At 36.5% G+C, this 17,849-nt stretch overlaps 1 protein-coding gene across 4 annotated transcripts; it reads left to right on the top strand.

Moving 5' to 3' along the window:
* The first annotated feature begins 397 nt into the window (after positions 1-397).
* On the top strand, positions 398-17,742 carry LOC143877707 (vacuolar protein sorting-associated protein 26A). Of its 4 annotated transcripts, none has more exons than XM_077379903.1 (12): positions 398-726; positions 2,638-2,688; positions 3,774-3,848; positions 7,989-8,063; positions 8,200-8,272; positions 11,038-11,082; positions 11,667-11,778; positions 12,069-12,135; positions 12,847-12,891; positions 15,405-15,460; positions 15,821-15,996; positions 17,299-17,527. In XM_077379903.1, the coding sequence occupies exons 2-12, from the start codon at positions 2,686-2,688 to the stop codon at positions 17,385-17,387; spliced, it is 816 nt and encodes a 271-aa protein (XP_077236018.1). In that variant the 5' UTR covers positions 398-726; positions 2,638-2,685; the 3' UTR covers positions 17,388-17,527. The 4 variants fall into 4 exon arrangements, with proteins under 4 accessions (XP_077236018.1, XP_077236016.1, XP_077236019.1 ...); XM_077379901.1 differs by having other exon boundaries at positions 399-726; positions 17,358-17,742; XM_077379902.1 differs by lacking the exon at positions 398-726 and adding an exon at positions 969-1,068 and having other exon boundaries at positions 17,358-17,742.
* The last annotated feature ends 107 nt before the right edge of the window (positions 17,743-17,849 follow it).

Genomic DNA, 17,849 nt, shown 5'->3' with positions numbered 1-17,849 from the left:
AGAAAAAGAAAAAATTCGTCTTACATAGATAATGTGATGTAGCCATACTTTTATTGATCATGCAGGAAGGTCGTAAAGGATATTGAAATCCTAGTTACCCACCCTACCCTTAATGGCTAGCTTTTAACGGTGAGTTCTACCTGGGTCCCAACAGTAACCATGAGGGTTGTATCAAAACTATCCCCAGCTGAACTCAATGAGAATCAAGCTATCACTAACATGGGATTCATCTTACTTGTGTGATGGTAGCCACCTATTGGTGGTACTAAAATAGTCACATGCTCTAAACACGCTCGTGCCTTGTGTAAATTGGGCCACACGAGAGAGGAACAAGAGTGGGCAAAGTGGTGTCAATATCATAACCTTGGGAGTGCAATTATTAGTGCCCTAATAACCAACTTAGCCCTCTCCGTCTAGGCCAGGCCGGCTCTAGTCACGCGCGTTTCTCGTACGTAACCCCTCTCTCTAGGGTTTTGCAGGTTTCTTATACTAAGACAGATCTGCCATTACTATTCGATCACCTTCCATCTCTTCAAATTTCTCTCCCCCTCTCTTTCCCTCCCCTGCCCCCCCTTTCCTTCAGGTTTTGTGGGAGATCTTCAAATTTGTCTCCCTTGCTGCGTTCTGGAAAATCTCAACGGTTAGGTTTGCAACCTGCATTTTCCGAGGTTTCTCTCTCAAATATCCAAACATGGGGGAAATCTTCCGCTGATCTTCTGCTTACTGGTAATTTTCGATATTATGTTCAAATTTGACCCTCGATTGTCATTGGATCCGTTTCTAACTTTCTATTACTATTGGATCATGTCGATTTCTTCATAGTTTTTCAAATTCATTCCATGTTTTGCTGTGGATTTGTAGGAGAAGATAATTCGAACTTAGAATCAGAGGAAAGGGGATGATGGAAAATTGACGAAATTGTTTCCCTATTTCGATTTTTTTGGAGAAGAAAAAAACAGTTTCATCTTAAAAAAAGAGTTCATCTTAAAAAAAGAGTGCCTATTTTAATTTTGTGTGCAAAAAAGTCAATTTGATCTTCTCAAAAAGAACTAGTCTTAGGGTTTTCAGGTGCTTATTTTCATGCTCACACTTTGGTTTTCTTCAGAAATCACTGGAGTTTGTTGGACTGCTCATCATACCTTAATGGTGCTTATTACTTATACATTATTTGTATCTTGAAGAGTTGAGTGCCGTGAACGATCAAAATCTTGCATTAATGGGACAATTATGAAAAAATCAGAATTATTAGGGCATATGTTTCTACACCCATTTTTGGGCTGACAATCAAGGAAATTACATGGAAATGCACTGTATTTGCGTATGGAAGATAATAAGCAAACTATTAATGTGTATTATCAGATTTTATGAAAACTAGCCGCATGCAGTTCCATTTTCAATCAAGTAAAGGATCTTTGTACTGTGCTCCACAATCACATAGTCGCTGGCCTTTGCATTTGCAATGTCTTCTCTCGTGGCACATCAGCAAGAATGATTATGATGAAATTTCTGGAATATCAGCTTCAAATTGGTTCGCACTTAGTGGGATTAAATTATTTGATAATTATAGTGTTTCTGAGAGTTGGTTGATTTTTTTTCCATTAATTTTAAATTATAGGAACACTTTTATTTATTTGTTGTTAGTTGGTTTAGAAGATTTTACAGCACAATTCATTCACGCCACACTTTTGCTCTTCTGGTTGTATTCAGTCTGCATCTTTGTTATTTTTCTTTTTTGAAAACAAAGGCAATATGCCACATCACACTTGGTGGTCTATCTTAGAAGGACATGACCGCTCTTCAATTGTCATGTCTGGGCATAATTAGTCAACGGCGTAAGGTTTTTCAGGCAAAACACTTTGAATTATGAATGTGAAAGGTCATGTTCGATAAAACTAAAGGGCAAGTAAGACAGATTAATTTGCAAATATCGCCCCAATATAATGAAGGGGACAATTACATGGATACTAGAAGCTAAAATTGGCAAATGATTGTAACCACCTAATCCTCATAAAGATTAGTCGTTTTCCTCCTTGAAATCTTCTTCCCTTGGAACCTCCCATTCATTCCTCCAAGTCTCCTTTCACTTGATCCACTTCAACCGCTGTATTATGTATTTATGATTAATAATTCTTCAAGAGACCTTTAACTTGGTCAACTCTGTACTATTTGTGCTCTCCTATTTTTCGACTTCCATTACTGAACCATGAGTCTAAACGTGCCTTCAGCTTGCACTCTGTACCATTTTTGTTTTCTGTTGGTCGGCCATCTCGCACCTGGGTGTTTTCCCTCTCGTCAATATATGCATCACCATTCAATATATATGTAAATACGTTTTAATTTGAAAAGCACACGAGCCCGCCACCCCCCCCCCCCCCCCCCCCCCTTTTTTTTTCTGATCTTCTTCCTACTTTTCCTGCAGTTTACAAACATTGTCCTCACCGAATTATTTCCTAACTTGAGTTTGGTGACTATGCTGAAGAGTCCACTAATCATTTTCCTGTTACAAAAAAAAAAAAAAGAATAAAAAAGAAGTTCTTAGTTACATGCCCTTGTTCAAATTTAGATTGGTTATTTTTGTGCAGAATTTTAGACACTTTACCGTGGAACTGAGACTGACATCTGCATTTGCGTTTGTAGGTATATTATCCAAAATAAGGCGTGAAATCAATATTTGATTGTTAAAGCATGGTAAGTTTTCGTTTTGCATGCGATCGTCATTAAAATACTTTGATTGTGCATGTAAACCCGGACTTCCTGAACCAAAGTCTTTCCTTTTTCTTTTTTTTTGAAATGGTTGGATTTTATTAAAAAAAGCAAGGCCACGACTGAGAAGTTCATGGACATTAAGAGAACTATTAGAGGAGAAGTCTTTCAAGAATGAATGGAATTGATATTTCCATTTATTATTCATCTTTATTGTGGGATTTTATTAAAAAAAGCAAGGCCACAACTGAGAAGTTCATGGACAGAACTAGCACAGGAGAAGTCTTTTAAGAATGACTGGAATTGATATTTTCATCTTTATTGAGCTATCTAGAGCTCCGATGCAATTTCTCTCTTTGTTGTGTAGATAGACTTATGACTTACTGCTCATTCCGACCAGTTTCCCATGCTTGCGTTCAATTGGGTAGAAACAATTGTGATTACATGATTGTTGGCACTTTTTCCTTTAAAGAAACGCGAAGCTTCCATGTTCTCATCCTATGCATGCTCTTGTTTGAATTTCTTTTTAATTTTTTATATTATAGTCACAATTGACAACACTTTTTATTTAATTTTGTCTTACCATTGCACTTTTTGGTAAATGATGCTGATTCATTTCTTAGTTTCCATAAATGGTGATGGTTCATTTCTATTTGATTTGGACTGAAGTTTTTGTGTGACTATGTATATTGAGTTATAACAGTTGTGTCAGTGTGCAAAACAAAATATCATATTTCTTTCCTATCGAGAAAGTAGGGCTATGTTGTAGATCACATACCATTATTAGATATGTCTAGCCATTGGGAAAAAGTATTTAACAAAAACAACCTTTCTCTCTTTTTTTTTCTTGTGTAAGTTGATTCTTGGGATAGATGGGACCCGCAATCTGTATCAAGTGGCGACTTTGGCATGATCCATCTTTTATGATGCTATGATTGCTTGCGCTTTGGTGCCATTTTCATTAGCCATCCTATATTCTTTTCCTCCTTTATTTAAGTTGATTGCTTGGTAACCTTTTGTGTTAATCATTCTTGTTCCTATTCTTCTAATTTACATGTAACTTCTTTCAGAATTACCTTGTTGGAGCATTTAAGTCACCGTGTAACGTTTCAATCAAATTTACTGATGGAAGAACTCGCAAGCAGGTAACTCGTTGAGTTTTTATGATGTGAAGCAAGTAATCACATTCAAGTTTAGTAGTGTTTTGAGTTTCGTACCCTTCTATGTAAAAAATAGTTTCTTATGCCCCATTAATGAAACTATGCAAGTCAGTGGTACATAGTTTTCCTACTAGCATGTGTATATCCATGGAAGGTTTGCTAGATAGTTTTCCTACTAGCATGTGTATATCCATACAAGGTTTGCTAGGAAGGAGTTGGATCTTATTATCTCGTACCCTCATGCATACGACATCCCGTGGCAATGCTTTTTCACTTAATGTAGGAATAATTTTGATAGCTTCTGTTTTTGACATTTTTGTCTATATATCTTTCTTCTATTGTAGTTGCAACAATGCGTCTTATTGTTATTGTTTCTCAACTTGTTATATTTTAGCATTTCTGATAATGCATATTGGGTTGATTTAAATTTTTCATGGTTTACAAATTTGTGAATGGAGCTTTACTCATTTGTTCCCAATGTCATGGCTTTAGCAAGTTGATCTTGGAACCTGAACAAGTCATGGTTTTGTTTTTATTTAGTTTTAAAGAATTTATAACATTCTGGGGCTACTACAGGTCTGTTACTTCATTCTGGGGCTACTACAGGTCTGTTTTTATTTACTCATTTGTCCTCAACTAGTGTCTGTTACTTCACTCTGCCAAGATTAGATACCTCGTTTCTTTCACCTTGTCCCCCAATGTCATTTCAAAAGTCTGGAAATTGGGTGGGCTTGTCATGTTTGGGCAGAACACAATCCTTGACCTTGACGTGTCAAACCCTTCCTTGACAGGGGAAGAAGGGCTGTCATACTTTCAGTGATATTGGGTCTAGAAATAGGCCAACGATTGAGTCTGAATTGGTTCTTCCCTGACATTCTTAGCAATTTATTTTTTGTCCTTAGCCATCTTGTTGGGCTTAATAGAGGGTCTCTTATTCCTGCCTGCACCTTTTCGTTACGTTGCTACTTTTCCCGTGTAACTATCCCTTGAATAAAATACAAGTCAACTCAACTCAACTAAGCCTTTCAAAAACAAAAAACAAAAAAAATCTTTCAAAAAACTATCTTGGTAGATGTGGAGTTTTATTGTAAGGATTGGTGTTTGGGGCTTAATGATTCTGTGTTACAGAGTTGTGGAAAGTGGGATTACTATGCTTTTCTTTTCCTTGGTAGATGTAGGGATAACATCGATAAGGCTAGTGTTTCTATTTTCAAAAGTCATTTAAAGGGCGTCTGGATGGAGGGAGAGATCGTTGGTAAATAGATAGTTCCAAGTGAAGCTGTCAAGCAATGGTGATGGTGCAGTAGGTCTTTTCATGTCTTAGGTCTGACAGGTACCCATGTTAGTGACATAGCAAAATTAGAGATGGATAGTTGCAACTTTACGAGGAGGAAACAGTTCGTACTATTGATAGTGTGAGGTGGATGGATAAGGAGATCGTTGGTAAATTTATGGTTTCAAAGGAATCTGTTAAGCCAATGGTGCGATGGTTCATGGGTCCTTTTCAGGGGGAGTCTTGGGCCTCACATGAAGCCTTCGAAGTGATCAAGTGTGATTGGAGATGGATGGTGGCAACTTTACAGGTAGGAATTAGCGGATACTATTTATGTTATGAGGTGTTGAAGAGTGGTTATATTGACAATGCGATGGAGATTTGGTGAACATACTTGGTCCCACATTACTTACTATTTCTATTATTGTAGATGATAACTTGGGACATTGATCTTTGGTTGGTAAAAATGTCCATGAGTCAGGATGTGGCATTTCTTAGATACAAGCCCTTTGATAGTGCCCTTATTGTTTGGAGTTGTTTCTCTCTTGGTTATCCACAAGTAGGGCAGTTTCCAATTATTTTGCTTGTATGGCTTTGTAATTGACACTGGGTTTGGAATCTTTGGATCATAGGGAGTGAAAAACTACCTTTGGATCATTGTACTTGTATTCTAGAAAAACACATCCGCGATGGGTACGCAATGCATTTCCTAAAAATAGCATATGTTTCCTGTTTGTGGGAACCCATTTCCTAGCTTTTGGAAACTAGCTACTTACAAATGGGAATATCTATTACTTAACTTTACATAAATGAGCAATAATAAAAACTTACTGTAATTTTGTATCAAACAAGTTTCTTTAAAACAACAATCTGTAGCATTTTCTGAAGGGTAGTTCTAATATTTTACCTTTAAGCAGCTTCAAGATTCAAAATATAGGAGAGATGACACTCAGCACTCCTTTTTTTAATCTTGTCACTGCTATCTTTATGTTACACTTTTCTCATTGGCTTATCCAATTCCCAATAAGCTTTCAACGACCACACTCACATGAGTCTAAACTAAAGGAGGAGTACTAGACTGCTAATATCAAAACAAGGTTGTTTAAAAATCCTCTCCCAATTATAAAGGTTAAAAACTGATAACCTTAATCGGATTTTCCCTTTCTATCTTGTGAGAAGACTGGCTTTCCTCTTTGTTACGAGATTTGAAAGGAGCAAAACCTTGAAACCATGTTAGAATAGATAGTTTTGGACTTAGTGATAGTGTTAGTTTGACACTGAATTTAGGATCGGAGCTAGGCAGTTGGAATGCTCAAGTAGTTGAGTGTGTAGGGACGATATTATTAGCCATTATAATAATATGTATATAAATGTTATTATGTATTTATTTTTATGATTTTGTGAGTATTATGGATGTAAGTATGTTTCTTCCCAAAAATTGACATCAAAATAAAAATATACCAGGAACTTTCTTGGATCCAGTGATCATCCCATCACCACTTCCTTCTGGTTATTATGGTGTTGATTTGCCACAAGTAAACTATTTTGATTGTCACTACCTGACCAATTTTCATATGTTCTAAACACAAGATTTGCAAACTTGTTGTGGTTCACAAGTCAGGCTCACTAATGAAATTGTTGAGATCCACGTAAATGCAATTCTATCGGGATAGGCACACAAATTTTCCAACACTTGGCCAAGCTCTAGCTCCTAAAGCATGGATTTGAGAATTGCAGGCGAGTTGAATTCTTAGTAGAAGAATCTGCCATAGGGCTACAACTCAAAAGTCCTAACTCTGCTCGAAAGATTGGTCTGCAAGTTATCAGCAGTTTTTTCTATAATATTTCAACTGCCTCATCTATTTTCTCTTTTGTTCACTATAACGAAGATAGAGTTGGTGTAAGGATCTAGCGCATGCAAGGTTTTAAATTTCAGTTTCAGTTTCGTTTGCCAAATCCTGCAAAATCATGAAAATGTATGGAAACATATGCAAATGATAGAATTCTAAGATGAGACTTCATAAAATGCTAGAGTAAGCACAAATACATACTTAGAAACCATTACATTAGCGAAATAGCCATCCATAAGTGTATGTGGTACTTATTTACGACCCTAGGATATGCATGCTAATTATGTTAGGATTTTGTTGAAAATGTTGAGGACTTAAAGATCTCTTATGCTACTATTGTCTGTCAGAGCGGAACTATTGGCAAACAAATTGAAGTTAGGAAATAGCTATAATCCCAGTTGACAAAGAAGGTTCTGGAGTAATGGTTTTTCTAAAGCCATAGTTTGCTTCTTACTCAGTGAGCCGAGCTCAAGAAACGATACCAGAAACTGCAGTATAAGGTGGCTATATGCTATAATATGATATTGTTGTTTTAAGGGCTAGATATAATTGTAATTTTCACGTACGCAATATTATTATTTTTTTGAAATGAAAACATACATTGAAAGGAAGAAATTACAATAACCAAGTTTGTTGAAACTTTTCTATTATGAAATTGGTGGTGAAGCTGTACTTAGGGGTGCTTGAGAAAACTCTGTTGTGATGGTATAATGTTGTTACTTGCTCTGGGGGGGGGGGGGGGGGGGGGGGCGCACACCCGAAGAGAGAGCTCAGGGAAGGCAAAATAATAATTTTTCGTAGCTCCAGTCATGTCTTAATTCTTCACCCAATAAACTTTTTCATTATCAAGTAGTTCAGCAATGTAGTCTGGATAGAGGCATCTTTCTTAACATACTGATCCGAACAAAAATATCAAATAACAAATTTAGAAGCTGTAGTATGACTTTTTTGTTCAATATTATTCTTTTGTTTCCCACTTTTCTTATGTGTTTTCTTTCACAGGCCTCCATAAAGAAGGAAAATGGTCAAACAACTATGGTCCCTCTTTTCCAAAGTCAAGAGAACATTTTTGGGGAGGTGTGGCACTTGCTTTTACAGTTATGGGTTTTGATTTATTTAATGCTATTCAAAGTTTTCAAATGTACTACTATTGGATATTTTGATAGATAAGTGTAATGCTTAGCAATAACTTCCTTTATGGAATCGTCTTCAGGTTTCTATAGAACCTATTCAAGGGAAAAAGGTTGAACACAATGGTGTCAAAATTGAGCTTCTTGGCCAGATAGGTGTGCTTCATTTGGTTCTGTTATCAAAATTTCTCAAGGTTCTTGCATGTGATAGAATACAAGTCTTAATGTGAAGTTGTGAACTCGGTACTCATGAAACTAACTGTAGTTTGATTTCGGAAACAATCTTTAAGTATTTAAAATTATTTTAGTTTTTAGTTTATGCTCTTGTTGAAGTATTGAAGCAGTTCATTCATGAAAAATGTTGGCACTTGTTATCTAAGGGTTGGATTTTTCTCAGTCTCTTAAATTTGGATTTATATGCAAAAAAAATAAAAATAAAAATATTTATATTACTTCCCCTTAATCTTAGATATGAATTTGTATTGCCAATGGAGTATTACTTTTCTTTGAAATAATTAACACTCCCAGTAGGGTATAAAATAGTTATATTTATATTACTTCCCTGTAATCTGAGATACGAATTTGTACTGCCAAAAGCTTGGCATGAGAATATTCCATGGATTCCTATTAATTCCTTCTGCCAGATTGCCGGCTAGGTTGTCTTAAACTTTTTCACACATTTGTGTTTCACTTCTAGTTAACACACTTTCTCAAATAATGCGATAGTAAGCCTCAATGTGTCTTATCTTTGTAGGAAACACTGGATTCATGTGCACTGATATTGTCCCTGTTATGCTTCCTTCTGACTCAATTGAAACATGAATATCCCTTAAAATTTATCCTGACTGACTTATTCTCACTGTGTTGATATGTTTTTCTTGTTCTTGACATTGCAACAATTTTCTATTTGTTAGTAGCTAACAATATCACATTCTTGCAAATGCATCTACCTCCGGAAATTGATCTTATGTCTTCGTGATCTCTGGCCTGATGTGATTATTCAAGTAACAAAGATCATGACAAATGCATTTGTTTGTCTTAATGGGTAGATCCACAACGAGGCTATTAAGCAGCTTTACTACGATCACCAGAGAGGGCAAGACTAGAAAATGCCATAAGCCAAAATAGTAGGATAAACACTTTGGATTTTCAGAAGCAATCTTAACAGATTCCGTCAGGGTTAGTTTGATCAATTAAGCAAAGATTCAACAACTAAAAGAAAGATTAATTATTTGGGATCCTTCCTTCAAACGGAACGAACAAAGATAGAATCGGATCAGTTCCCTAAATGCCTTTCGTTTAGCTAGGCTTTATGAGATGTGAGCTTTCCTTGTCTCCATTCCTGCTCCATCATCAATGGAAGATAAACCTTAAGATTGACTTAATATTTTACAGAGGACACCAAATCTGTCTGTCTTCCCTATGGGGTTGGGTTTAGGTCTGGCTAGAAAACTTGAAGTCTTTCCCCTCTTGCTTCGCCATTAATGCTAATCAAGTAAGGCCCCTTTAGAAGAAGATGACTGAATTGATAGAGATGGATAAACAACATTAAGGAGTTCTCACTTCTAGTTATGGATTTCAATTCGAAGGTTTCTTTCTCAATCAACATCAATATTGTTGTTGTTGTCTGGCACTGGAGGCCTCCACCTGCGGGGTGAACCCCGGTGTCGGTACCTTTGACTGTGGAATGCTTATTTTACGTTATTAAAAGAGGAACTAAAAGCGAAAAAGTGGTTCGTGCATATCTTCAGGGGGTTGGATCTTCTATCCAAGCTAGATAGACGTGTTAGATACTTTGGGTCTTCTCACGCCTAGAGGATCTCAAACTAGATGGAAACTAGGTGAACCATTCACCAAGAATGAACATGAAACATGCACCAAGAATGAACACCAAACCACAGCTACATGCATCTCTGCATCCAATGATGCCAAATGCTGGCAAAACCCATCTGAGCCATAGGGTGGTCTGACTGCTCCACTCCACCCTATCAGTTGCCTTCTCCATGTCCACCTTATTGCAATAGTTTAGAATGGACAATTGAAGAAGTTTTTTCTTTTTTTCCTCGAGAGATGAAACGAGGGGTGCAACACAAGGACTTCCGAAGTGGTCATTGTGGTATTGTTACTCTCGTCAAATCAATCTTACCTACAAATTTCTGATAGGATTCAATGCTATACTATTGGTGTGGTCTCACAGCGAAGTATCTTGTTTATGGGCTCTAGAGATGATCATATCCCAGATGTTTTGGAACCTCAGAGTTCGTATCTCATGCCCTTCTATCCAATAACAAGTGATACCATTACAAAAATGCAATAGTAAGTGACTCTTAGGGTTTTTTGGTTGACGTCGTTTGACACCAAAATTTGTGGGTTCCCCCTTTCTTCTCCAATCCATGCAGACTTGATATTTCATTGTATATTTAGTAAGGTTTGTGTTTGATCATGAATTTGCGGACTTCTATATTGCATGCAAAATGTTTCATTCAACTTTGCTGGTTGTGAATCTTTACTGCTGAGTAAATTGTAAGCCATCTGTGACTATTTTGCTTCTAATTAAGCTATTTTATGCATCGTAATCATCTGTAGGATTCTTTCTCATCTTATAAAAAACTTGTGCCTGGAAATTAATTGTTTTCCCTTTATTTGTGACTATATGGCTGTTTTTTATGAACGTCATGTACTTGTCAGAAACTGGTTTCATGCCTTGTGTTTTACTTGGGTTTTAAGCCAATATTTCTGATATGCTGCTTCAAAATATCTCTACTTTGGCTTCTTGGTTTCTTTAACATTTTCAAAATGTTCCGTTGTTCAAGTTTGCTCCATTTAGTTGTTCAGATTAGAATGTCTACAATTTGGAGTAGGCTGGTTCCTTTCCTTCTATTTTACACAGTATTTTGCTCACATTATTGCTTTTCTTGCAGAGCTGTACTTTGACAGAGGCAATTTTTATGATTTTACCTCCCTTGGTGAGTTATTTATCGCGTAATCCTTTTAACATGGAAGCAAAAAATGTAGTCTGTTTTGTGATACAACACTATATTTCCAGAATCACTTATATAGTTCTTAGTGAGATAACTATTGCTGCCAAAGTGCTTCGTTTTCACTCTCCGTTGCACCTTCTACCATTTTCCTTAATCTTTTGTAGGAAATAAATATTAATATTTTGTTACTCATTTATGATATGGACTACCTTATCCACAAGTGTTGCCTGTGTGCCCTTGTTCTTTCTTCATTTTTTAGAAGTATTCTAAGATATCCTGCATTATCAAATTGTCTCTCCTTATGGAAACCATCTTATGAAACAAAATATATAACTTTTGATGCCTCTGAAGTGTATTATAGGTAAAATAATACATGAAAATAAACTTCAGAGGCATCAAAAGCTATATATATTTTTACCTATAATATGTGTTGAAGATCATGCTTAGTATAAACGGCATTTCTGCAGATGATGTTTTATCTGTTTCTCTGTTTGACCTATTGCAATTATGGATCTTGTGATCTTGTCATTGTTTTTAGTAGGCATTAATTTTATCACTTCCATTTGCAGTGCGTGAATTGGATGTGCCTGGTGAAGTATATGAAAAGAAAACATACCCATTTGAATTTTCTACTGTGGAGATGCCATATGAGTCATACAATGGAGCCAATGTAAGGCTTAGGTATGCTATCAGTTGGTTTCTAAGGCTTGCTAAGTAAAATCTTTATATATGGGCATTTAGTATTGGCCACACATTTATGAGGTGTATAGTACATTATTGTTAATGCTTATAAATTGGAAAGATTTTGTTGCTTTTTATTGATTTCTATCAAGGTTGTTGACATAACATCCAGTATAATGCAAATTAGGAATCATCTTATCCTGAAATTTTCAAGTCAGAGTGAGTGCAGTTGCTCACTTTTTAAATAGAAATCTGCTTGTCACACTAACATTTTTCTTTCAATCTTGCAGGTATGTTCTAAAAGTGACAATCAGTCGCTACTATCTCGGCAACATTGTTGAGTACCAAGATATCTGGGTAAATTTGTTTTTTACCTTCAATCTTTGTGACTTTTACTACCTAGTGATGGAGCATATACTGCAACAATTGGAAACTGAAATTCTCTTTCATCTCCTGATGGTTGTATCTACTCCTTTGACTGTATTGACCTGAGAAATTGAAGTGAAACTGGATTTTATATTCTTAAGCATGAAATGGATGATCACACACTTTTCTAACCTCATCCTTTTCTTTTGAAATGGAACTTCCGCAATTTCTTATTCACAATTATCTACTGAAGCATTAGGGGCTGTTTGGATATGTGGATTTTAGAATCTAGGCTTTAGTTTGAAAGCAGTATCAAAGAGGGGCGAGAAATCTGAAAATGAAAGACGGTCTCCTTCTTTACAACCTTGGATATCAATTGTTTTCTTGGATTTTAAGTAATAAATCCAGGTTTTAGAAATCTCTCCCCCATCCTGAGATTTCTAAAACCTGGGAACATGGGACGATCTCCTACTCTCTTGCTCGACGAAAAGAGGGGCAAGAAATCAGAAAACTACAGACGGTCTCCTTTCATCTCCCATCCAAGATTATGAGGAAATCCAGGATTTTAAAATCCTTGTATCCAAAGTTCCAAACAGCCCCTTAATGTTGCAAAACTGAGGAACTAAATACATGCATATTTATCATTGTTCTTGCCCCTATGATTCATGCATATAATGATATAATAAGTTTTTCCTGCATCAGGTTCGCAATTATACACCACTTCCGACAATCAACAACAGCATTAAGGTTAGTAAAGTTTTTGAAAATCTTGATTATTCACATAATTACAGCACGTAGCAGGTTAAAATTATTGCAGAAGGTAATTCTTAATAAGTATGATGGTTTACATGAGTTTCCTTTCTTATTTACTGTGTAGCATGTTTTTTGTGCAATGAACTACTAGTAGTCCTTTTTTGTTGAATAACAATGATTACAACTTCAGTAAGAGAAAGCCAATCGGCAATAGTACATAGACGCAAAAGGACTGACCCCATAACAAAAAAAACAAAGGCAGCATAGCAGCAAAAGAATACGAGGAAAAACCCTAGAAGAGGTGTAGTTCTTGTCCCACACAAAGCTCGATCTTATCAACACCTTCCCTTCATTATTAGGACTCCTGAGAATATGTTTTGAGTGAGGGGGGAGATCTCTGAGATCCACCCAGTTCAAAGATAGAATTCACTAGTCACCAAACTTCGATGCTCAAGCAATCACATTAAATTAACCCCACTTCATCCATAAGATCGTCAACTCCTTAAAATTACAAAGCCTGGAGAGAGGGAGAGAGAGCGTGCTTCTTCTGAGTTTGGGTAGAGTGAAGGATCTAACTTTTGTTTGTTTTTGGACAATAACGCAAGGACATGATTCATACAGGATATATATATGCTTTTGGGGCAAACTATGTAGAGATGGTAAGAATCAAAAGCCTAACTGTATGAGTCCACCACTTAAACGACCATTGTTAAGATATGACCTTAATGATCGACCTTGGTCTCGCATAGCACACGTGTGATCGAGGCCATTGATTTGGTGGATTCCCATGAGGCTGCCTACATGATCCTTATTGATCAAGGTTCTAAGATCATCCGACTATGGTGGGAACAAATGTAATGGGCTCATAGTTACCGGATTCGTCATCCGTCCTCCGACCCGCAATCCAGGGTCGTACGATCCCAAATGTGGTTCGCTAGCGACCTGGATCGCCAAAAATGACGACCTGCATCGACCCGCGGGAGAGAAAGAGAGAGATGTATATACACTAAGGGAGAGATGGAGAGAGAGCTATAAATTTTATGAGGAAAATTATTGTGAGCTTGAGCGTTGGAACCTTATGGTGAGCTTGAGCTCTCAAACCAATGAGGCCCACATTGTTAGGATGATCCAAAGCATTCACTAGAAAGGGCCTTACATAGATAGGGTGTGTACAAAAAATCAGCTCCATAGGATCATCCTAACCCATCCATTCGTGGAGGTCAAAATGGACAGACCACAAATCTGCCCATTTTTGCCCTCCACTTTTGGAGGGGTTAGGATGATTCAATGGAGCTGATTTTTGGTACACACCCTATCTATGATAGGGCCTTGCAAATGAATGGTTTGGATCCTCACAGAAATTGTGGGACCCATGTGATTGGTGCACTCAAGCGCACCATTTCCTATTAGAGCTTGAGCGCACGAACATATTCCTCAAATTTTATATATTTTGGGTTGGATTAGAACTAGAGCTTTCTTTTTGAAAAAAATATGTAGGGCATACATGAGGTTTTTTTATTTGTTTATTAGATGGATGTAGTATGGACTGTGGAAGGATATTCATGTATTCCAACGGGAACTTTCTTTATGAAAACAATTGTGTGACATATATGAGGTTTTTATATTTTGTGTATTAAATATATGCAGTGTACTATGGAATAATATTCTTGTAAAAAAAAAAGAAATTATATCTATATGTGTGTGTGTGTGTGTGTGTCCGAATTAGCGCTCCAAACTAACCTGCGACCCTGAATAGCGACCCAACATAGCATACCCTTGTCGTACCGCGTACCGGGCTACCATCGTACCCCATACCCGTTCCCGTATCACGTACCGGAACGAATCGCGTTCCAGGTAACATTGAATGGGCTAGCCTTGTGGTTGCCTACCATTTCAATATATTTGATTATGGACGTGTCATGCATGAGGGCTAGAACCACCTTTCTTTGTTTCCTTTTTCTTTTCAGTTCTTATTTTTTGTGCGGCATAGAGTATGATTTTTTTTTAATAGCCAAGCTTTCTTCTTCTTAGGATATTTTGTTGCCATGCGTAGAATATTTGCATAAATTTAAACTACACTATTGGTGTATACTAATATATGGATTCCTTTAATATAGTTCTATGTAAGTTATTTAATAGCTATAAATAAATTTACATTTATATGGTTCTAAATAACATGAGGGAGTGGGCATGGCAACCCAACTTTATCCATTAACTTGTCCGACTCGCCTCCCAAACTTTTTCGAGTTTTTGTCTGCGTCCATGTTTTTCTTTACCAAGTCGATCAAAACTCCTTCGACCCTCTAAGTTATGACCGCGCCAACTGAGTACTTGGTTGCACAGTGCCGAGTTGACTAGGGTTTGCTTTGGCCGCGTTTTGGCCCACCTCTGCCTTTTGAAACACTGAGATAAATTACATATAAACGAATGCATAACCATGACTTTTCTGTAGATCTTTTCTAGCAACTGGCCTTGCCTGCTAATGAAACATATGACTTCTTATGCAGATGGAAGTTGGGATTGAAGATTGCCTACACATTGAGTTCGAGTACAACAAAAGCAAGTAAGCTGCCTGATATGCTATGCTTGAGCATGGATCTAAATTTCGGTTTCGGACATAAGGCGAAACCAAAATTTTGGCCGAAATTCGGTAAAAATCAAAGCAAATTTCATTATTGTAACGAAATTTTGAAATTTCGGTAATTTCGGCCTAAATTTTGTAAACATACTTAAAAAAAATCACATTTTCCGGAATTTCAGGCAAAATTACCGAAATTTGGTACTCTGGCCGAAATTTCGGTATTAGGGCCGAAATTTAAAACTGTGTGCTTGAGTAAGTACACGTATAAGAATTTATTAATTATTTTGAACTTTTGTTGAGAGTGAAGATTTATATCCGTTAATGGGACTTTTCCATGTCCAGATATCATCTGAAGGATGTTATAGTAGGCAAAATATATTTTCTTCTTGTAAGAATCAAGATAAAAAATATGGAGCTTGAGATCAGACGTCGAGAATCAACAGGATCGGGGCCTAATACTCATGTTGAGACTGAGACCCTAGCAAAATTCGAGTTGATGGATGGTGCTCCAGTCAGAGGTATATCCATTCACAGTTCTACATAATAATCATCCGAATGCTTCTGCACTTGTATATCTTTTCACAGCATCAAGTGGTTTTCCACCTTGGCTTTATCTGGTATAAGTATTTAGCTGAGGGGCATGTTAATGCTTTTAGCATGATATGCGACATTTTATCACTATTTTACTATACTTGCTGTAAGCTGACTACCTCTTCATTTTCTAACTGCATCATTTTTCTTAGTCAATTGCTTTCTGCTGTATGGTTGGGGTTTATCGAAGCCACCAATATGTTTAGTGGAAATTACTTTGAATTCTAAGCAGTTGGCCTTTGAAGTGAGCCTTGAATTTAGGTTTAAATGCTAAATGTGGGAAGCTTTTAACATGCACAGTGACAATAGCGCACTAGTCATGCAGGCTTTCACCATTATTTAGTTATAAAACCAGAGTCATGCCATTATACATAGGTTTAAGTTTGTAGTGCATTAGTTGAATGATGAAACAGTGAAAGCACAACGTTCAAAATGCAAAGGATCCATTCACTGATTCTAAGTTGTATACAGAAATAATGAGGGTAACAAAAATGCTGAGTTATAAACCAATTATTTGTACCAAAGAGGATTAAAATAATTAAAAAAGTAGACATCTTTTGGACATTCTCAAGATGCCTTTAGTTTGCTGAGAAACTTCTTAACAGTTAATTTAAAAAGAAAAAAGAAAAAATAAAGCATTACAAAAACACAGTTAATGTTTCAAACCAGCCCCATCATTATTTCTAAATTCTCTGCACCAAAGATGTCTACTGAGTCAAATTTCTAACATTGGTATGTGAGCAATGACATTTAGTTAATGCATGCTACTGGATTACTTTTAAATTGTTGCATACATATGCCTGAACTTCAACTTTAAATGTAAACACTAACCTTACCATATTTGTGCCATGCCGTTGCTGCATCTGCCACCATAATAGCTAATGAATTATGGCCCGATTTCATTTCAAATGGGTAGCATTGACTCATAATAGTCCTGAAATTTCCATTAAAAATGAAAAGAAAAGATACTAATAATAATAGTAGTTTTGGTGCTCTATTTAATTGGTGGCATAAATTAATTTAATTTCCTTCGTGTGCTTCTTTTAAGATTGTCACATATGGTAGTTTGAGTTGTACATCCATTTATTGTTGTTACTCCAGAAGTTGATGCTTCCTACAGTTTCTAATATACCATCATTTAATTCCAGATGTATTTTTCTTATGACTCATTTCGCAATTGCCTACTAAGCGACTGCTCACATGTGTCCATTTTTTGTGTTTAGTTACAGGGGAGTCAATCCCAATTACACTGCTCACATGTGTGTCCATTTTGTGTGTTTGGTTACAGGGGAGTCAATCCCAATCAGATTGTTTTTGAGCCCATACGAACTGACACCGACATATCGCAACACCAACAACAAGTTTAGTGTGAAATATTATTTGAATCTTGTTCTTGTGGATGAAGAGGATCGGCGGTACTTCAAGCAGCAAGAAATCACCATCTACCGCCTTTTAGAAACTTCTTGATTACCGGGCTTTAGGGGAGTTTGGCATTCCATCTGAAAAGATATCATACTATGCCGCCATTTATAAAGAACATCAGGTGCTAGATTTCTTCTTCTAGAGAGCTCATTTTCGTACTTTTATAGCTTGTTTGCCCCTTGGGTGTATACGCAGGGCTTATGAAGGATATTGTGAAATATTGTTTGAATGTGAATATTTCACTGTTTTTTTTTTCTTATTTTTTACTCATTTCTTTTGAATAGGAGTTCTTTTGCTGTGAAAATCTTCAACGGGTGTTATACATTCTCTTTTCACATTATTATTATAAGAAATTATG

This window comes from Tasmannia lanceolata, unplaced genomic scaffold (assembly GCF_043159265.1).
Source record: "Tasmannia lanceolata isolate RefF3 unplaced genomic scaffold, GAP_Taslan_0.1 ptg000005l, whole genome shotgun sequence".
Classification (NCBI taxonomy): Eukaryota; Viridiplantae; Streptophyta; class Magnoliopsida; order Canellales; family Winteraceae; genus Tasmannia; species Tasmannia lanceolata.
Note: the sequence above shows the minus strand (reverse complement) of the source record. Positions and strands in the feature narration are given on the sequence as shown.